This window comes from Ursus americanus, chromosome 28 (genome assembly GCF_024610735.1).
Source record: "Ursus americanus isolate L20-20 chromosome 28, mUrsAme1.1.p, whole genome shotgun sequence".
Classification (NCBI taxonomy): domain Eukaryota; kingdom Metazoa; phylum Chordata; class Mammalia; order Carnivora; family Ursidae; genus Ursus; species Ursus americanus.
Genome location: NC_142154.1, coordinates 34,642,747 through 34,664,272, shown reverse-complemented (window position 1 = coordinate 34,664,272; position 21,526 = coordinate 34,642,747). Strand labels below are relative to the sequence as shown.

Here is a 21,526-nt window from a genome sequence, read left to right as displayed (position 1 = left end):
TCAAACCTGTTACACAGCTTGTGCTTTTCACTCTAGAGTAGCTTAGCACACATCAGACAACAATAAAGACATTAATAGCAGTATCATTATTCTAAAAAAAAATGAATTATCTAAACACTGATTCTACTTTAAATTCTGTTTTATGAAGATTTACCTCCGATGAAAGCCTACCTCGATGGCTGCTACCCAGCAGGCCTGACCTTGCTACTACCCCCGACTTCTTTTATTAATCTGAGTAGGATAAAAAGAAAAGTCAAATTGCCAGAAGCTGGTGTAGTTAGAACAGATATTGATAGGATCTTGATTCCAAACTGTTCTGTGACCAAATACATATTATTGTATTATTTCTTTAAATGCCATAATTGCAACATTAAAAGATACTTCATCGATCTCTGGGTGCATGAATACGCTGTGGGTTAGATGCACGCACCATTATGTGTTGGTTCTGCTCACTAGAGTCTTTATAGTAGTCACATAGATATGTGAACTAGGCAGTAATTTTGCTCTCTTGACTATACATTTTTCCTTAAGAGAAACTTTTGAGTGTTTAGAAATCTAATATTTCAGTTCTTTGGGTATTTGCTTTGCTGTTTTCCCAAAAATAGTTGTGTTTATTATGTTTAGAAAATTACATTAGATGCATTAACTACTTCCTCAGCTTCCCAGGGACCAAGTAAACCCAGATACAGTATTTTCAAATGTCAGATCTTTCTCTGTTTTCAGATAAAAAACAGCAGCCTGGAAGTTGATGGCATTTTTAGAGGGATAACGCCATATTCAACACCAGTGGCCGTTTTACAATAATGACGAGCCAGTAAATAAAAACCTAAAGCTAAGCCTATTGTATTTGTTATTGTGCAGTGTCAAGGTGGAAATGCATTTTCAGAATATTATCCCGAAATTGAAAGTTGCCAGCTAGGAATTAGAGGCAAACATGAGTCAGTGTAAAACATTTTGCTGTCTTCAGCCACCAAGTGTTTAATATTCATCCAGAAGTTTCCTTTGCTGTTTGGTATACCAAGATGTTTTCAGAGGCTAGTATTTCATCTGCTTTCTGCTGTCTTGTAATCCCTTAGGCATTGTCAGAGGAGACAGCTAATGGAAAATTGTACTTTTTATAGATGTAAGAGGTTTAATTAAGTTTCCATTAGACAAAACATTTTTATGAGGCAGATGAGAGTATATTTTATGCTTCATATTCCATTCATGAAAATGTGGTAGATGGTCATAATTAGAACTCTGTTCCTAGAAATCCAGCCTTGGCCTCTTTTGAAATATTCTGAACTTGGATTGCACCATTGAAATTGCATCTCCAAACCCAAGTACTTTATATGAAGTTTTACAGGCAAAAAAGAGCCTCTTTATACCTTCTTTTCTCTTTATTTTCCATAACTTACATGCCTTTTAGCCTCTTCTGTGTTTGGGATAGGACATGACCCTTATATTTGCACTCAGGGCTATTAGAATTCTTTTTCTTTTCAAAATCATTTCAGTTCCTCCTTTTCTTTTTCATTTCTTTCTCCTTTTTGCTTTTTACTAAATTTTTTTGTTAAAAAAAAAAGATTTAGGGATGCCTGGGTAGTAGTGCAGTGGGTTCAGCATCCGAGTCTTGGTTTTGGCTGAGGTTGTGATGTTGGGATCGTGAGATCAAGGCTGCTTCGGGCTCCACACTCAGCCAAGAGTCTGCTTGGGATTCTGTCTCCCTCTGCCCCTCCCCTGTGCTGGCTCACTCAGGCACTCTCTCTGAAAGAAAGAAAGAAAGAAAGAAAGAAAGAAAGAAAGAAAGGAAGGAAGGAAGGAAGGAAGGAAGGAAGGAAGGAAGGAAGGAAGGAAGGAAGGAAGGAAGGAAGGAAGGAAGGAAGGAAGGAAGGAAGGAAGGAAGGAAGGAAGGAAGGAAGGAAGGAAGGAAGGAAGGAAGGAAGGAAGGAAGGAAGGAAGGAAGGAAGGAAGGAAGGAAGGAAGGAAGGAAGGAAGGAAGGAAGGAAGGAAGGAAGGAAGGAAGGAAGGAAGGAAGGAATCTATCTTTTTTAAAAAAGAAAAAAAGATTTAACTTCCCAGCTACTTAAACAGTTCACACTGTTCTTCCAGAATCCCTTTTTTTGGTCCCCCCCCCCCCAGTTCTGTTCTTCCTTTAAAACCTTTCCACCACCTGTTCATTTTGGAGCATCTCTTCTTGTCTCACTGCCTTCGTTCATTCAGCAGGCCTTGTATGCAAACAGTGTGCTGAAGAGTGTGCGGGGCATTAGGGATACCAGGATAAACAGTTCCTTGTCTGTGTTCCATAAAGCTTACAAGTCTGGGGGCCAGCTGTTAATTCCACTGCTTAGATTGCTACCGTCATCGCTCGTCTATATATGTTTTCTTTGTGAGGAAGTACCTATACTTTTTACTAGACAGCACTCAGTGCTTATTTTTGAAAGGTTTCAGAATCTCAGCTGCTATAGATACCTTTCGCTCATCTCTCACTGAAGCGGCTCAGCCATGCATTCCAGAAGTGTAGATGAGACAGCATGGGATTTATGAATGTTGGATATACCGTTGCACCCATCAGTTTCTCCCTATAGCCCGTGCAGAGTACTACTGTATATGCAGATTATTTCCTAGTAATTATGATAATCTAAATTATATTTTGCTTTGCTTGTCTTTTTATTTCCAGCACAAACTAGGACTCATTTTGTGAGATGCAGTCCCTTTGTTAAACCTAAAAGTTGAACTAACTCATGAAAATTATGCGAACCTTTCCTTCTAGCATATTAAGTCTTCCACATCAAGCATCTCCAGTGTCCCGCACCCCAAGCCTCCCTGCTGTAGACACAAGCTACATTAATACATCCCTCATCCAAGACTACAGGCATCCTTTCCACATGACACCCATGCCTTATGACCTACAAGGTGAGTCACCAGTTCTTCTCTGTTGTCACATAGCATTATGAATACCTTTCATCTACATAGTCTTCCTCCGGGTGAGTCTAAGAAACAGTGGAAAGATTGATAAAACAGGGGCTTGGGCCTAGGGAACTGGGAGAATTATATACTGTGGTCATAAATAAATAGAGATCCAGTTTCTTGCTTGTACCTTCATCAGTAGCCAGTGTTTTACTACCAGTGGTGAAAGTCATGCGATGAGCTTCAGAATAGTCTGAAAGTTGTTTGGGGGTGACTTTCAGTATGTTGCTTTGAATTTTGATATTTATGAAAATTATTCTTTGTTCCCTGAATGCAGTGTATAGTGCAACAGGCATTGTGGGTAACTGTGTTGTATTATCTTTAAAATCGTGCTGAATTGAGACATTGGAAAGTTTTAATTTTTGTTCCAGTAAACCTGATTCTTCTTTTTAAAAGTAGTTTGAAATGTCATTGTACTCACTGCACAATGTTGAGTTGGTAATAATCATTTACATTACCAGAAAATTCTTAGTTGTTCTCCTATATCTTCGTAATTTAATAATGTATATATCTAGGAACATTTTTATTCCAAAAAGCTATATATGCTCCTTGTAGAAAATTTAATAGAAAATGTTAAATGGAAGTTTTCCTCCATCCCTCCCCTACAGAAAAAGCTGGGGCCAAAATCCGGTGCAAAGATTCTCGGAAGCTGAGATAGTTGAGTAAATTCTTAGTGTTTGTTGGGAAAACCCTGTTTGAGCTCTGTCCAGCAGAACTTTCTGCAATGAGGGAAATGTTGTGATTTACAGTGGCCATTAGCCACATATGGCTTTTGAGCATTTGAAACATGGCTAGCGTGATTGAAGAACTGAGTTTCGATACCCACATCATGTGGCTAAGTGCAGCCGTGTTTCTCACTTAGGCCACTGCCAGTTCTCGCTATCAGGAACCACAGTGCTCTCCATCTTGCAGGTCGTCATGTTATAATCTGTTCTAGTGTAGGTAGTGCATGGATCCCCACAATGTCTGTGTTGTTATATTTTTCACAACATCTGCTTCTTGTCCTTTCCCCCAAGTTGAGATCTCATAGTATGGCATTTTATTCACCTGGGTTTTCTTGTTCTTCATAACGTCACACATTGAGTGATATGGACGAGAGTGGGAATTAGAAGGGGCAGCTTGCCTTGACTCCCTGGCCGCCGGGAATTAGAGCTGGTCCTTCTGTAATGCACCACCCCAGCAACCAGACACCCCTCAGACCTTCTCCGTCCCCCACGCCCCACTGGAAGGTCTCTGAGTTCAAGTCTGGTACGGATAGTGGCGAGCGGGCAAATTTGAGAAAGAAAATCTGTGCTCCAGCTTGCTTAACTTCCTTCGACGTTAAAACCGTCTCACCCACAAAATGCAGCCAGAAATACTGACCTACCTCACAGGTGCTTGTGAGGAGTAAATGAGAGTAGTTTGAAGTGTTACTTAAGAGAAGTCGATGAGAACATTTGGTGGAAAGTGCTCTGTCAGTGTGAGGGATCAGTGTTGGATCCAGCAGGGCGGCAGTGGCCCAGGTCCCACAAATGGAGTTACAGGGAGGGCAAATCGTGGCTAAAGCTTGGACCTCAGCCTTGGTAATCCAGAGACGGGAGAGAGACGTACAGCATTCAGCCCCACTCTTCTTGTTTAAATTCTGAATGAATTTAGAATTAGCCTTTTAAGATTTTTATTTGTTTCTGGAGTATTAGGGGCATTCGGGAGGGTTTTTTCTTTCGTTTTTCAAAACTAAAATAATTTTTTTTCTCACAGGATTAGATTTCTTTCCTTTCTTATCAGGAGACAATCAGGTATGTTATATGAAAAAAATGCTGTTGTTTTAATTGCACATTAAAAGACTTATAAGTATAATATGTAGCTGAGAGAGAAGATAAATTGCTTAGGAAATTCAGAGTAGCCCTACTCGTTATTGTTAAGGTTTTGAGAATGTAAATAAAAATCCCCTTGTTTCTACTGTGTCTGAGATATAGTAGGAACAGGGTCTATTTGTTGGTTCCCAGTACTTTTTTATAAAGAAACAGGGCAGTAAATCAATGGATAAATTCTTGACCACGTATCTCCATGGGAGAAAGAGGGCGGACTGTGTTCTTTCCTGCTGCTTCTGAGCATATGCCTCTTTGGAAATAGAATTTTGAGAATTGTTTGCATTACAAATTAAAACAAAAAAAGTACCAATTTTATTTTGGTATTTTCCCCCCAAAATCTTGACAGATCTTGACAGATCAAGTATGTGATCATTACATAAGGCCATCTGATTTTGCGAGATGTTTTATTAGGTATCTCAGACATAGCAGATATGCAGCGCATATTAAATTTAGGACTCTGTGCTGCTGAGAAGAAGGTGTCTGAATTAGAGCTGATGGGTCTGTGTCTTCTGCCCCCCCCCCAGCATTATAACACCTCCCTCCTGGCCGCCGCTGCCGCCGCAGTGTCAGATGACCAGGACCTCTTACACTCGTCTCGGTTTTTCCCGTACGCCTCCTCGCAGATGTTTCTCGATCAGTTAAGTGCAGGAGGCAGTACTTCTCTGCCAACCACCAATGGAAGTAGTAGTGGCAGTAACAGCAGCCTCGTGTCCTCCAACAGCCTGCGGGAGAGCCACGGCCACACCGTCGCCAACAGGAGCGGCCCAGACGCGGCGTCCATCTTCGGCATCATACCAGACATTATTTCGTTGGACTGATTCCCTCGCCCCTGCTGCTCCCACCCCCGCCCCAGATTAAATGAACTTGGCAGAAAGAAGAGAACTTTGTGCTATGTTTTACCTTATTCTGTTTAGAAAAGTACACAAGCGTGTTTTTTTTCCTTTTTTTAGGGAAAAAATTAAAAGAAATGTACAGAGAACAAAACTATATTTTCAGTTTTACTTTTGTATATAAATCTAAGACTGCCTGTCTGATAAAACACTTGTAAAAAACAAAAAAAAGGAAAGAAAAGAAAAAAAGAAAAAAAAAAAAAAACCAGTACCCACAAACCACCTTCAGTTCATTTTTTTTCTGGATTCTGAAGATTTTTTTCATCATTTGTCCTATGGTTTTGGTTTTATTTTACTTCAATGGCATTATTTTATTTGCAATAACAAAAGGAATTGCATGTATGAAGTTTTAAATTGTGGGCTTTTCTTTGTTGTGGGGAGGGGGCTGGGGGGCTAGTTTTCATTTCCATTTTCTAAGAAGGACAGACTTGGATTCTGTTTGTGTGTGTGCATATTTTATCCAGCCTTAAGTTATAAATCTCATCTGTCCCACTGCATTCCCTGTGTATCTTCAGGACCTAGCTCGTGGGGGTGTGTGTTCAGTGTGTGCGTCTGTGTATATTTTTCTGTTGTTACTGTTCCTTCTCCTCCCAAGTTTGCATTCAGTTGATAAATCAGTTGCCTGCTTCTTTCAAAGTGCTTTGAAGGTCTCGAACTCACATATGAGCATCTTGATTGATATCCCAATTGCATGTTCTCCATCACATATTCTCTCTTATTTGCTAGATACCCCCTGAGAATATGTTTTAGAGATTTGGAGTAAAGCTGTCTGGATAAGGAGTAGGCTTGGCAGACCTGTGAATAATACACTTTAGTCTAGTTCTTTCTTCTAAATTTGGATTGCCAGTATTATGTATTTAAACCAAGTCTGTGAACACCTGCCTTTTTGGCCACAGGGTAACAAGTTTTCATGTAAGATCTTCATGCCAAAGTAGGAAGTAAAAATAGCTTAGAAAGCCGTGTTGGATGTCTCGTGCAGCTGACAGAGGTAAGGTTACAGCACCTCGAAAAAGAAAGACAGACAATTACCCTAAAAGTAAATTCTCTTTGGAAAATACAGTGCACCACACATGTCGATCTAGAAATCCATTATCTGATAAACAGTTGAAATGCAAAATAGGCTTGATCCTTGGTCATTTTTACTCTCTGGATCTCAGTGTACTTCTTTTCTTAGCCTAGCTATCTTGTTGATTTTATTTTTTCTTCACCTCTTAAAGAGAAGCATGACATAGGAAAGTCGATTTTCTTTCTTTCTTTTTTTTTTTTTTTAAAGAATTCATGTATCAGTCTGATCTATTTGTTAATAATGGAACATGTAAATATAGTGAGAACTGTTTTTCAGGAGATGAGTGTGGGTTGGAGGGAAGGAAGGTGGTTCTACTTGTGTTCCAAAATCCTCATTAGAGAAGGTGTCACGTTCTTCAGGGAGCACCTGAGGGTGTGGGAAGTACCTTCTAGCTGATGGAGAGACTTAGCTGGTTTAACAGAAAAGATGAAGGAAGGGACATAACAGTTACCAGTTTCCCAGACTGGATTTTTCTATCACAATTGTTCACGTTCTCAGAGTTGTTCTCAGAGTTGATGAAGGACCACCTTTGTGTATAAAAGTGTCGTTTCAACCTTGCAGTGATAACAAAGTGACCTAGTTTTTCCAGGTAGAATTCAAGATGGCTGTATCTTCAGTTGTATGATAAAGTTAACGGTTCACATGACTGTGTGGCATCTAAAAGTAATACCTGTTTTTACAGCATCTCTCTGCCACTAAATTGTTGACTTGAATTTTGAAAAACAAGTTGGTGTTGATATGTATATGTGTGTGTGTATATATGTATTTATAGACAAGTGTGAGTGACATGTGAGTTAAATAGTCTTCCCCTACGCATGTGTATTCCACACATACATGGCTGAGTTATAGTCACTAAACAATTTGCAATAAAAACAAAAGATTCATTGTCAGTGAAAACAGGAATTAGTTTTTTAATGAATCTGCTATTACGGTGAGTAAACTCTTTAAGAACTGTCATAGCTATATTAACTTAGGCTAATATTTAATGGTACCATAATTTGTGTCTAAATTCAGATTGGGATAGAAATCACTCAAGTTGTGGGGTGTTGCTTATTTCACACTGTAATAGGAAACATTTCTATTAATTCAGCTACCTAAAATGAATAGTTTTGCGTATTCTCTTTTTTTGTTTGTTTTTCTGTCCTCGTTAGTGGTCTCAAAATTCTGATCAATAACTTTGTGTATGATGCTGAATTCCAGACTCTGAATGATCCAGTTGAAAACCCATCCCTCCTTCCTTCAGCCCAGTTTTGGGGATGGTGAGTTTCCCTCAGTGTCCTGCATTATACCAACCTAAGGGAAGAACAGGTAATAGGGAGAAAGAAATGTCTGTCTAGTGGCTTTGGTTATGTCTCCACAGGAGAAACGAACCATTTGATTGTCTTTTGATGTTAGTTCATTCCACTCTAAGGAGCTTGTTTGTCTGGAAAGTTGTTGACTTTCCAAAGTGTTGCATGAATGGTAACTGTCACTTTGTTGGTCTCATGGTCGATACTAGTCAGTCAGACTGTCATGATCTGTAGTAGTTACTGGTGGAGTCACGCACTGCACCGTTCTCTTCTAAGTTAAAAAAAGACGTGCATAGTCATTTCATGTGTTTTCCTTAGCCTACCCTCACTCCCCCACCCACGGCAACATTGACGTGCTGTCTGCGGACAAATAGCGATTCTCAGAGTCTTTCGGCAAGCTGCCACCATCCCCTTGCCTTGGTCTTTCATAATAGGTGTGCATATGATTGTGTTTCCGTACAGTACTCTGTGTGTGTGTGTGTGTGTATACACGCACACATCTTTGATAAAATAGCTGTTTGACTTAGCAGGGTTGAAGTGGCTTTTAATTATTTTGTGGGCATTATTGGACACATCTTTTTAAAACAATCTGAACCTTAACCATACCACACTTGGTTGACTAATTTATTTTGAGCATTAAAATTTGTCTTCTGTTAATTTAGATATTATCACACTTCTGTATCATTACTGACTTAAGAAAGATTGCACTTAAGCGTCTGATAAATGTGATTTCTTGGCAGATTTTCCTTAGAGTCAAATGTCTGAAACTGAATGAAAATATATCCCAATTTTAAATGAACTAATTGTGGAAAGAACATTTTTAAACAATTCCAAGTTTAAATACATAAGACACTTCAAGATCTTCAGGACTTTAAAGCACATTTAAAATTATTTTAGTAAGAATTTTGTGTTATCAATACATGTTGAATTGTTTTTTAATTAAAAAAAAAAAACACAAAGCTTAGATTTCAGAAAGAGGGAGGGAGAATAGCTGGTGGTCCCAGAGTGTGCTGCTGTTAATTGTTTAATTAACAAAGGGGAAATGTATATAAACAGATATAAAAATTACCATAAATTCCATGAACTTAAATCTGTGATTCATTGCCTTAAAACTTTCTCTCTTAGGATTTCCATACCGCATGCCAAACCAGTAAAATGGCTTTTAAAAATGTATAGTAGACCAATGTCAGTTTGTATAAAAGTACCAAGTGAAAATATTTATTACATGCATTGGAAAAAAATTGTTTACCTATTGAATGTTACCTGTTTATGTAGAGCTCTTTAGATGTAATAAAAGAAAAGCCTTCAGTTAATTTGTCTTCTGTAAAATATACTGTGGGTATTCAAGGGACAGTCCCTATGAGAAAAATGATAATGCTTTGTGCTTCCAAAGCACCTTTCATCCCAAGATTTCAAAGCATGGCAATTAACTAATTCCCTTGCAGCATGCTTTGAGGTAAGTAATGCATATACGGCCATCGTTCCCCTTTCTTACTGAAATATGGCAAGCTTTGTACTGAACCATAGCATCTGTTTAGTTTTAAATCTGTTAGTAATCGGCAGTTTGAGTGCTAAGAGCAGTGTGACCTTTTTTGTAAACAGCTCTAGGTGCTAAGTAAACCAGCTGGAATTTCAGGAATGAACAAGAAACCTGGACTTGGGGTAGTATAAAAAGGCTTTCCTGGGGTAGAGGTTTACATCAGGACGTGTCTCAGGATCTTAGAATCCTAGCCACCGAACACCCTTAATTAGGAGCGGAGATGAGTCCCGGGTTCTAATGACCACTCCATACGGCCTAGGTGCCTGAGTAAAACTTGCTTTAAAACCATCCTGGACCATTCAGTGACAGAGACATTTACAAAGCTCTGAGGGAAAGTACCCTTGTTTATTATTCTGGCCCAGAACTTCCTGTTCCTGTCTCATCTAACTCCCAGGTATCTCCTGCCTCATCCGGGGTATTCCAGATCAGCTGTGCAGGACTTGCTTCCTGATGTCCATGATGAGACGTGGGGCCAAGCCCCTCCAGCCTTTCCTGAAAGTGAAATAGAGCGGTTCTCTGTGGGGTGCCAGAGAAGCCTTCAGGTAATGAAGTTAAAGCACCAGTGTGTGCCCAGCCCCCACTTTGGCCTCTAGAAGGGTCCTAGGAGTAGCCCTAGCAATTCTGTATTTCTATTCATGTATTCTTGAAAGAAAGCCATCCAATAGTGTAAGTCTCAGACCGCACAAAACCTGGATGTGCCCCTGCACCGTGTGAACGTGGGCTCCCCAGCTAGACGGTCACAACCTCACCTGCTTGGTGTCTGGGCCATTTACTGCCTGCCCCCAACAAGACCCTTCTACAGCTCCTAGGAATTCCTGCTCGCCCCCACTGGCAGTTACGCTGCTGGGAAAATGAAAGTCTCTCCTTTCTAAGGACCTTGGTTAGGTCTGAAAGCCACAGCATCGTGAGATAATTGCAGATTATCTGATCTGCACTGATCTGTCCCCCGCAGTTTCCCTAGTGCTTAGTCCTTAGATTTGTTTGTGTAACCTCCCAAAGACACACCTCCCTCTTCATTCGGTTTTCTTTTGCTTGAGCCACTAAGGCGCCATTAAAGCCACAGCCCAAAGAGCCCAATTTTGAGACAGAAGGATGAAAATCTCTGTACTTAGAGCTCTGGCCTCCCCCTGCTCAACGTGCTGGTGTGTGACTCCAGCCCTTTTTAGGGCTGTGCTGACACTACCAACGGATCCACAAATGTGTTCAGCACACAGGCAGCACCAGCCTGGCACCTTCTGGCTGCATAACTCACTTAAAACCCCGCTCCAGCTGGAAGAGGTCCCGGCAGGGCTCTTGCTGTATCCTGGCCGTGGCCTGTTTCATCCCTTTATTACTTTCCGTTAGTCTTGGGGGGAAACGGCTTGAAGCCATGACCAATGTGGCCCACTTTGAGCAGACCATCGTAGCGCCGTGACCCTCTCTGGTAACAGTAGAGCTCGAAACTCCGACGGGAGCACCTCCAGCCCTGCAAGGCTCTGATGAATGTAGCATGGCCCATCTGGTGTTCTGTGCCGGGGCCGCAAAGTGCGATCGCTCTTCCGCCGTCTGGCTGATGCCGCTTGTTTTAACGCGACTGTGTCCACTCTCTACTCCGTGTTTATGAATGAGTATCCTGAACTATGTCACTGTGTGTCACGCTGGGAATAAGAATGTGTAAGTGGCCCCAAGGTGCTGCCAGAAATGTTAACCATAGTTTTTTGTTTGTTTTAGCTCTTTGCTTGATGCTAGTTCTCCGCTTAGCACTGGCCTTACCTTGGAAATGTGGAAGATGGTTCCAGCACCCAGATACAGAATAAATAGTGTCTTTTGGTAGACTGCGCTTTTTAGGAGACGCACCCCCCGTGGTAACTCAGGATTGCACGGTGCTCTACGCTTTGCAACAGCATTTTCAAGTCATTCTCTCAGACCACCCTCAGTAGGCTCCATGAGGTAAGAAGGAGGAACCCAACCGAGGCTTTGAGGGGGGAAATGACTTACCCAGAGTCACATAGCTGGAAAATGGCAGAGTCAGAACTGGAACCCAGGCCCAACTCCAAACCACAGGCTCTTTCAATGCTATAAAGGCTGGACTAATGGCAGTTGTTAAAATCGATACAAATCTTTTATTAAAGACAGGCTAATGCCAGGCTGAAACCATCCCGTGTCCCCGCTAAGTTACCCCCTGCTGCCGTCAGGCCACGTCCTCTTGCTGCAGAGTGTACCATCCCCCCCAGGGTGAAAGAACACTTCTGTTGTTAAAAACTTCTCAGCCTGAGTTTTCAGGCCCAGGGGAGGCTGTGTTGCATTCTCTCCGTTCAGTAGTCCCCCACAGGAATGGTGATCTTGTGGATAAATTCATCGTACTTCACTTTGCCGTTTGGGTCGATATTTGCTTCCCTGAAAATATCATCCACTGCAATAAATCACAATAATTGTTCAGTCTGGCTACAGTGGTACATTACGGACATCGAGTTAGCTACGGGGGGTGGGGCTCCCCAAAGGTCTTCCCTTGTGTCCAAGGGACCGTTCCTGTAGACCAGGAAATAAACCAGTGAACAGAACAGGACAACCCACCCCCTATCCCTGAAGACCACTGATCCAGTTTTGAGTGAGTCAGGCTTTCCGCAGGGGCTGGGGTAGAGGTAGGGAAGTGTGCTGGAGACAGTTAAGTCACCGAAGCCACCTTCCACTTGCTTTCTTCTTCGTCTTTCTTTTTTCTTTTTGAAAGAACATGCCTGACCCCTGTGCCTGTATTTCCAGAAACCCTTGATATGGATGTTACCTTCTGTAGCCCACCCTCTCAGCCTCCCGGCAGGACGGACCCCCCCCCCCAGCAGCCCCCCCGGGCCACCCTGCCCGTGGCTTTGGCCTGCCCCGGGCCTGCCTGCCTTCCCTTCCTAACTGGCATGCCCCACCCCAAGAGGGGACTTGGTGACAAGTGGTGTCTGCCGCCATCACCTCTTTTTTAAAATGTGTGTGTTTGGGGTGAGGGTAGTAGGAGAGAAAATAAATTCAACTGTGTCTAAAGCTCAAAGTGTACAAAACTGTTACTGTTCTCTGACGTTGCTCCAAAAAAAAAATCATTTACTTGTTTCTTCTGGTTCTAGATTCTTGGGACAAAATACTAGCTTGTCCCAGATGTTGGCAAGAAAGGCCATTTCAGCTTCCATTTCTCCACAGTGGCCTCTTGGGGCCAACCTACCTTTGGCTCTTTGGGCCCATCCTCATCCCCTTGCAAAAACTGTTTCACTGCCTTCTGTCAACTTCGCTGGCGTTAGACGTCCCCCACACATAATTCTGGGCAGTTGGAAAATATCCTGCGATTTTCTGCTAAACCATCCATCCTCCTCTAAAATGTAATTACTATGCTCTGTGCCTCAGCCGATGGTAGTCCTGAGTATTTTTAGAATGTCGAGGAGACTGTAATTTATCTTATTTCATGGAGAAGCGTCTACCCATCAGCCACTGGGTTCAGCCCTTTCCAGCGGACAGGTCCAACCCCAGTTCCAGCGCTGCAGGGCCCTCCCGTCCACGAGAGGGGCCGCGCTTCACGGCCGAGCGCTGCCCATGCCTTCTGCGTAGAGCGGCGGCTCACTCCGAACCCACAGAGACCCCGGGGGCTGAAATCAGCCTGCGGCAGGCCTTAGAACGGGGGGCCTCCCCAGTAGCCTTCTCCAGCTGTTCGGTGGATGCTTCTTAATCAAATCGAAGATGCTCTTTCAGTCACCCAGGGTAAAAGAGTCCTACTTCTAGTATCGTCTTTCCTGTCTCCCACAGCAAGAGGAGGGGAAATGGGTCTTCCTGCTTGTCTGGAACACATTACCAGTCTGTTTGAAATGTTTCTTCCCTGGTTAAACAAACAAGAGATGTGTGCAAGTCTGGGGGCCATGGTACTGCTTTAGACGGAGATCATTAACCGTAAGAATGAAGGCCCCAGCTGGCCCCCCTGCCAACACTCCGCCGGGAACATAAAAGGCCAAGCCGTGTCCTCAGAGCCTGAGAGCAAGGGAGAGCCCGTGCTTCTCCCGACCCCACTAACACAGCCCTGGTGAAAGACGAGATCACGGTCAGTGCCAGCCTGAAAAAGCAGGGAGAGCTCAGTGTGCCGTCTGTAGCCCTATTTTTAAATGCTCTGCACTGTGCCTTAGTGACTGCAGATAAAATCTAAGTAGACTGCTTTACAGAATGTTAGCTCTTGGAGGGACCTGAGGGATTGTCTATTGTAACCTTGTTTCCCAACCAGGAAACCAGGCAGGGTGAGAGAGGTTAAGAAACGCCTCTGAGGGCCCCCAGAATGAGGGGGAGCCAGGCGTCAGATCTAACTCAAGCCACCGGTTTGTTGTGATTTAACCAAAGGCTAAGGGTCTGCCGTTCCCCAAGCCTTTCCCTCCACCAGTGTGGGTCCTAGCCCAGCGCTCCTGTCCCCGCCACAGGCAGGCCCAGCAGCCTAACTGGAAATGGCGGCCTCTGGCGGCCCCGGGACGGCTCCTGTGACAGGGCCGACGGGCCAGGCTGGAAGAATGCGGGCCACAGCCCAGCACGGGGATCACCCCCTACAATGTCCAAAGGGCGTGCCCAGAAGACCCTGGTCCTTCGTCCTGCTCCGAGGCAGGAAGACACGCTGGCCTGCTGGAAGGTGCGAGGCACAGACCACCGCAGCTGCTCCTTCTGGAAGAGCTCTTCAAACTGGCTGAGTCGTGAGGAGGGGGGCAAAGGAGCACCTCAGTTTGGAAACTCTTGGCATTAGCAACAACTTGAGAAGACAGCTCTGGCGAGGGGAAGGTGTCTGAGGGAGCGTATGTGTGTCTAACAGACTTGCATTCACGCCCCAGCTTGTCACCTGTTTGTCAGTCTAAGGGGGGCACTGGTGCCCCCAGGGGTCTTGTGAGCACTAGGTGAAGGCCCAAGTAGATCCTCGGTGGCTCTCCCCAGGCCTTCCCTCACCCTGGCCGACTTCTCCCGTCACTCTCTTCCTCCCTCGGGCTTGAGTTTGCTGAGCATGACATCTAGTCGCAGCCGTGGGGGGGGCAAGCACCACATATGGTGTCTGCACGGCCCCCGCCGGCAGGGATTGGCCTTTGCTGTCCTTCCTCCCCGCCCCCAGCTCCCTACTCCTCCCCCACTGTTGGGAAAAGGGCCTCAGGCCTTTACCTTCCTTGTGGGTGAGCTTCTCCCCCAGTTTCATGAGTTTGGACCGCAGCTCAGACGCCATGATGTAGCCTTTCTTCTCCTTGTCTGCCATCAACATGGCCAAAAGAATTTCTTTCTTTGGATCTTCTTGTTTTATTTGCGTGTGCATAATGGTCAGGAAAGTGGAGAAATCCAGCTCTCCATCTCTGTCTGGGAAACCCCCAAACACAACAGAGTGAGCAGGGAGGAAAAGGCTCTTCTGGAAGAAGCCAAATGGCCTCCTGCCCGAGTCTTTAGGGCCAAGCTCCAGGGCCCCCTAATTCAGGAAGTGCCACGGTGGTGACAGCGTTACCATGGGGAGGATACAGCCCCTCCTACTGAGCCCCCACCACGGATCTGCGTCATTAATCCCCTCAATAACCCTCAGTGACCAGGATAACCATTGCCCCATTTTGCTCACTAAGGAGACAGAGGCCCCAGAGTATGGAGTCACCTCCCAGGGCGGTGGCAGGACCAGGAGGGGCCACACTTCCCCCTGCCCTGAACTGGAGGGAAATACTCCACGCATCCATCCTTCCTTGGCAGCCACAGCAGCACACCCACAAGGACAGACAGGTGACCCCGCCTGAAGCCTCAAGCCCAGTCCCACCTGCTCCTCTGCCCTCCCCGTCACTGCAGTCTCCGCCCTAGTCTCCCCAGCCCACGCCCCTCCTCCATGCATGCCTGGGGCCCTCAGCCCAGGCCCTGGCCAGCTACAACTGCAGGAAATCGGAACTTCCCCTGACCACAACTTCCTGTTTGGAGGAGACAGAAGCCAAAGGAAACCACCACCCCTTCAGAGCTGGAAACAGGGGATCTCAGTCACTGAGCACCCCATCACCCAGCTCCAGCTCCTCAGAGGCCCACCCCCCCCGGGACGGGCTCCCAGCGCTGCTGCAGGTGCGGCCTGATGGGACTTCAGAGTAACCCGAGCAGGTGGTGTGAACCCATCTGAAAGGGGAGGAAACGAGGTCCAGACACCAAGAAGTCCCCTCTGGGCTCCAGGTCAAGTGCTCTCTCCAGCCCACGTCCTTCCTCTGGGCCAGGCTTTCCTTCCTGTGTGTCCAGCTACCAATGCAAACATCCACCCTGGCCTCTGACACCCCTCTGTCTGGTTTTTCTCATTTTTTTTTTTTTTTTGAAAAATAGAACTCGGTTTCTGGTTATAAAAGTCCTAGATGTTCCCATTGTCAAACATACAAGAAACAATAAAGGGAATGAAAATCATCCCTGATCCCATCACCAGAGAGAATAATTATGGTAGCATCTTGGGTGGGTTTTCTTCTACCTTTTATCTCACAGTGTGGCATAGTTTTTAGGGGGTCAGTCTTTGAAGGAAGAATTGGGTCCCAACCCTGATTCCACCACTGGCTTAAGAACTTGGGCAAATGACCTCATGGCTCTGAGCCTTGATCCTCACCTGCAGGACAGAGTAGGATGGAGTCTACTTCACAGAGTTGTCTGAGCTAAGCTGTGGCAAGTACTCGGTGAAGGGAAACTGTCCTATCCTAACACATGGGATCACTGTTAACACTGTCTTTACTGCAGGTCTGTGACAACTTGATGGAATGCCTCGATCCTGTGGTCCGCTGTGACAGGTGGCATGATGCTGGTGACTGTGGGCATCCGAGGAAGCCTGAGTGTTACACAGCACACCTGGCCAGATGTCTCTACAGCTTTTACTGGTGAGTTCCGACTCCCACCTGCCCCTCAAACGTCCATCCGAGCTCTTCAGACCCCCACCATCTGTACCCACCTGCTGGGCCCGCCCCAGAAGCACAGCTGCAGGGCTCGGGGGCCCACCCCCCAGCCCGGATGGCGTATTCCCCCCCAGCAGCCAGGTCTGGCCCAGCCCACTCACCGATCCCGTGAATCTGCAGGTGCCGCTGCACCTCCCCTGGTGTTGGGCTGGCCCCCAGGCACCTCATCACCACCATGAGGTCAGTGGCTTTTATCTTCCCCCGCTGCTCCTTGTCATACAGGGAGAAGCATTCCTTGTACTCTGTGCACAGCCCAGAAGGAAGAGTCAGCTGCACGTAATTGCTCTCCACCCCATGCCTTCTTCGCCCTCCCTTTCCTTTCCCTTCCCTTCCTTTCCTTCCCTTCCTTTCCCCTTCCTTTTGCTGACTCTCCTTCTCCCCGCTTAGAGTTTCTAGATACAGCAACTGAATTTCAGATAAATAATGAATACATTTTTAGTATAAGTATGTCCCGCTTTTTGCATGGGATATACTTATACTAAAAAGTTTTTGTTGTTTATCTGAAATCCAAATTTAACTGGGTGGCCTGTATTTTATCTGGCAATCCTATCCCCTCCCCCTCCTGACTTCCCTTCTGCCTGCTCCCTCTCTCTCCCTTCCTGCCTGCCTCTCCCTCCTCCCTCCCTTCTGTCTCTCTCTCTCTCTCTCACTCTTTTTTTTTTCCTTTCCTCTTTTCTTCCCTTCCCTAACTGACTAAAACCAAAGGAAAGCCATCCTACCCTCCAGGGCCAGCCCATGGAGACCAGGAGTCTATAGCAGGGCCTGCAGACGCCAGGGCACCTTTGCAAAGACAGCTTCTGTGGGAAACCAGGAAAATAATGCCTCTGGGTTATGGAGAGGCGCAGGTCTCCTCTGGGAAGGGCTGGCAGAGAATGGCTCTCCTAAGTGGTGACAGTTATTATCACTTCTGTGGGCACTGCTGCGTCCACTCTCCAGCCCGCCACCTCCAGGCTGCTGAGCCCTCAAGCTGTCTCTGACACAGCCCTGGTCCCGTTCTTCAAGACTTCAGGGGTTCTCCCAGGCTCTGACTGAATCTGGCTGGCTGCTCTCCCCACCCCTTCCTCCCGGAAGGAGATGCCATGGCTGCTGGAGCTAAGGCTCCTCTAGACGCAGTCTCCTGGCCCTGCAGAGCCCAGTTCCCTGCCCTGGGGGCACAGGGAGCCCAGCACGGAGCTGGGGAAGATGCCTGGGCCCCAGCACCGAGATTCCTATACTGGCTGGGGTTGGCCCAGGTGACTGTCCAATCCCTGAGGCCCATAGGGTGGAGTCACTGCTTGAGCCCCCTGGGGCCTCTCAGCACCCAGCTCCCCTTCTCCTCACACCACATGGCTGGGGCCTGGGCCAGCCGCTCCGCAGCTGATCATGACAAAACCACGGGCAGGCTCACTTCACCTGGGCCCTTGTTTCACCCTGCAATGGCCCCGTGATGCGTGCAGAGGGGCCACTGAAGGCTGGGGCAGCTGAGGGCCTGCGGGGTTGGGGGGGGGGTTGGTGCGGGGAGGCAGTCTGGCCCCTGAACCAGAGCTCCACCCACAAGGCCACTCTGGATCCTGGATTCCCAGGCAGAGGCCACCAGAGGGCAGAAGGGGGTGGGGGAGGCTGAAGGAAGGCCCCCAGCTCCTGCCCTAAGGCCCCTTCATGTTCCCCAATTAAGGCCTCTCCTTGAGGAGTTCAGGGCCAGTGCTAATAAAAGGCAGCTTCCCTGGTGGGGTTTAGGGACAATTAGCCACTTTGTGCCTGTGGTGAGGTTGCAGGGGAAAGCCTAGCCCTTTCAGAACTTTCCAGAGCCTGGGCTTGGAGAGGGCCAGGACACAGACATGACCAGGGGGCAGGAACTGAAGTGGCCCAGGGGAAGCAGCACCAGAGCCTGACCTAAGATCCCACTTTTGGTTCCTGCAAAACCTAATTCCCTCCAAGAGGGGCCCGTGCCAGTGGGGGTGATGCCATCACTTATGGGGGGCACAGAGGGGGAGCCGCCCCGCATGTAAAACTCCCCCAGCGCCCTTCCGAGGGCCCTCCCATGGCCACCCACCTTGTCTTCTGTCAGATTTTGCCCCCTGACACCTCAACCTATGACAATTGTCCCTGCCTGGCCCCCATGCTGGAAGGCCAGGCCTCACAGCCTTAGGACCTGGAATTGGCCAGGTTTACTGATGGGCAAACTTCCTCTCCTACATGGATCAGTAACTGCAACCATGCCCCTGACATCAGCAGGGCCAGGGGCAAATGGAGTCCCATCTCCTAACAAACTGTTAGATAAAATACGTTCTATCTTCCCACCTTGACAAATACACCATTGAAAGACCTGGAAGGCCAGATCTGAATGGGGACTCCTATGCTGGAACAGGACAGCAGGCTCTTCTCCTTGCAGCCCCTGTCCAGGCCCCATGACCCCCACACCTCCCTGCTCCCCATCTCCGGCTGTTTCTTCTGATGGGCAGGCCATTTAACAGCCTATATATGTTACCCCCGAGTGTGAGTGAGCGAACAGATTTTGTCTGTTGTGTTCACTGCCATATCTTCGTGCCTAGAAGTGGCCTGGCACAAAGAAAGGACTTGTATTTGGTGAAGGAAAGAATAAATTGGTTAAAAATCCCCCTCAGGTCTTCCCTTTGAAAATGCAAATGCCCTGGGGCAGGAGAGAATCCTCCCCAGGCCTAGGATCACACCAGTTCTGTGCTGGTGGATGTTTAATAACCCGCACTGACGATACATGTAGGCAAGTTTATTAGAACTTTTACAGACATAAAGGGAGTATAGCACACCATTTATAAATAATAATAAAAGATGCAATACTCTTTATAAGTTCCATTCTAGCCCGCTGATTATCGCAAGTGAGTTTTGCCAACTCTCGTGTCCATTGCCAACCTATAGTTTCCATTCAGCCATGGTTTGCCAAGGGAGGTCGCATGCCAGAGCGCAACTCTTTTCCCAATGAATGTATTGTCATTACATCTGATAAGTGAGCTACCGTGACACTATTTCTCACCCTTGCACAAATGACATTCATTAAACTGAAACCTCTTTCAAATCGTCAGCCAAGCTGATTGCAATAGGGTTATTTTAAAATGCCCGCCATATAAAATGCAGGGATTGAAACATTGTTTGATGCTACATTATTTAATAAATGGCTGATTTTAACGAGCAGCTCAAAATATTCCTAAAATTGTACCACCCAGCTCATGCCAGCTAGAGCGAGTCTGGGTGACACCGGCCTGAGCCAGGCCCAGGGTCCTGTGTATATGACTGACGTCCCCTCTGCCCCCGGCTCGCAGCAGCCTGGATAGGTCCTGTCATTCTCCCTGCTTCACGGAGGAGAAAGCTGAGGCTCCGAGGTGACTGGACCCCGGGTCTGCTGCCTCCAAGACCCCTGCCCTTCCCACTCCAGTGGGCTACCTCTGTGCAGTCTCTCATTCATGAAACATTAGTGGCTGCTTTCTTGATGTCAGATATGGGGATACAAAGGGAAGCTTCCCTTCTTCCCTTCTGGGAGTTTCACAGATCCCAGGAGGCAGGGTCACTGAGCCTCAGAACTAGGTGTGGGTTGGTGGAGGGATTTTCCCGAGGTCGAGAGCTGGACTCCAGCCTTGACAGACCACTCAGTCTGCCCTTCAGACTTGGGCAAGAGAGGCCCTTGCCCTGGGCCTTATGTTTTAACAGTCACTGCTCTGGCCCTCTTCTTGGGGTGAGGGTGTTGAGCCATCTAAGACCAGGTGCCCACCTGGAGCCTGCAACCCCGCCCCCCACCCACTCTAGACCAAACTTCGGGGACCCAGAACTCTGGCATCCTTGCCCAAGTAACCCTAAGCACACCCCCAGTGCCTGCGGGACCCCAGCTGGGCTCTGCAGGGCCCCCAATTTCTGTGTAACCCAGCTCTCCCCTCCTGGCCTTCTGGAAACACAACTCCATGCTGTGCTACACTGAGGCCGGCTGGGCATCGGGCCGGCTAGGGGCCTCGGGGAGTAAATGCTCCAAACACCAAAACTAGGCTTGATATCAGGGCACAGGGGACTACAGAGGCCACCTCAGCCCACCCCCATTTCACAGATGGGGAGACTGAGGCCCAGAGAGTAGAACTGCCAGCCCGAGAGTCCAGACCAGGGCTCTTTGCCCTCTCAGCCCCTTCTTTTGTTCCACCATCAGCCACAGCCAGTCAATGGTGGCACCCCCCATCTCCCAGCCCTCCTCCCAAATCCAGCTATCCGGTCCTGGAGAAGCACCTTTCGGGCACTCTCTCCTGGCTACCCCACTGGTAAGTCCCACTGACAAATGTAACACCAACACTCCCACCTCTGAGCCGCCCCCCCTCCCCCCGCCCTCCGCGGCTACTGGTGTCCCCAGCATCAGGTGGCCCCTGCCTGTGGGTGGGCCCCGCTCTCCCACCAGCCGCCTGCCTTCCCACCGACAAAAAAAACCTGAGCAGAGCAAATTGCCTAATGAGACCCACATTCTGCTGCGAGTTGCTAATTAAAGAGCAAAGCCAACTTACCATTAATTTGGTCCTGGGAAAGAAACTTGGCCTGGAGCAGAGAGAGGAGAACAGTCAGGGAGGGGACTCCGAGAAAGCGCCCCCCGCACCCCACCCCGGGGTGCCCAGGCCCGACGGCACAGCCCCCTCCTCACCATCCTGGGGCCTCGGGCTGTCGGCTGTGGGCTGGAGGCTCCCACGGCTGCCTGCTCGCTCCCCTGCCTCCCGGCTTCAAGTCGAAAGTCCGCCGGGCGGGGTGGAGGCCCCGCTACCATGGAGACCAGGCCCGGCGCCGCCCGCCCGGGTCAGATTCCAGCTCCGAGCGCCGTCAGCGCGGGGCGGCGGGGTTCGTGTGAGTCACTGGGGCTGTGGAAGGGCTCCCCCAGAACGCGTCCTGCGGAGGGAAGCTGGTGCTGTCTAGCTAATGGACACAAGCCGCGGTTCCTTCCTGGGGGGCCCTCCGTGGACGGGGGGGGGGGGGTCGGTGATACCCAGCAAGGGGGCCCCTCGGGGGATCTTTCCTTTCTCTCCCCTGGGACTAGGCTGGGGGCTGACAACCCCTCCTAGG

General features: G+C 47.6%; 2 protein-coding genes across 3 annotated transcripts in view; one reads left to right on the top strand and one right to left on the bottom strand.

Annotated features, from left to right (window-relative positions):
• Window positions 1-9,354, top strand: part of PIAS1 (protein inhibitor of activated STAT 1) — a 118,006-nt gene extending 108,652 nt beyond the window's left edge. The window contains exons 12-14 of the mRNA XM_045810734.2: window positions 2,750-2,892; window positions 4,684-4,721; window positions 5,321-9,354. Coding sequence (XP_045666690.2) covers window positions 2,750-2,892; window positions 4,684-4,721; window positions 5,321-5,614 — 475 coding nt within the window. The 3' untranslated portion in view covers window positions 5,615-9,354. The remainder of the gene's footprint in view (window positions 1-2,749; window positions 2,893-4,683; window positions 4,722-5,320) is intronic.
• A 2,305-nt stretch (window positions 9,355-11,659) lies between these two features.
• On the bottom strand, window positions 11,660-21,264 carry CALML4 (calmodulin like 4). 2 transcript variants are annotated; one of them, XM_045810735.2, is made up of 5 exons: window positions 21,114-21,264; window positions 20,980-21,010; window positions 16,591-16,731; window positions 14,712-14,900; window positions 11,660-11,973 (listed from the first exon to the last, which is right to left on the bottom strand). In XM_045810735.2, the coding sequence occupies exons 1-5, from the start codon at window positions 21,231-21,233 to the stop codon at window positions 11,876-11,878; spliced, it is 579 nt and encodes a 192-aa protein (XP_045666691.1). In that variant the 5' UTR covers window positions 21,234-21,264; the 3' UTR covers window positions 11,660-11,875. The 2 variants fall into 2 exon arrangements, with proteins under 2 accessions (XP_045666691.1, XP_045666692.1); XM_045810736.2 differs by lacking the exon at window positions 16,591-16,731.
• Between the last annotated feature and the right edge of the window lie 262 nt (window positions 21,265-21,526).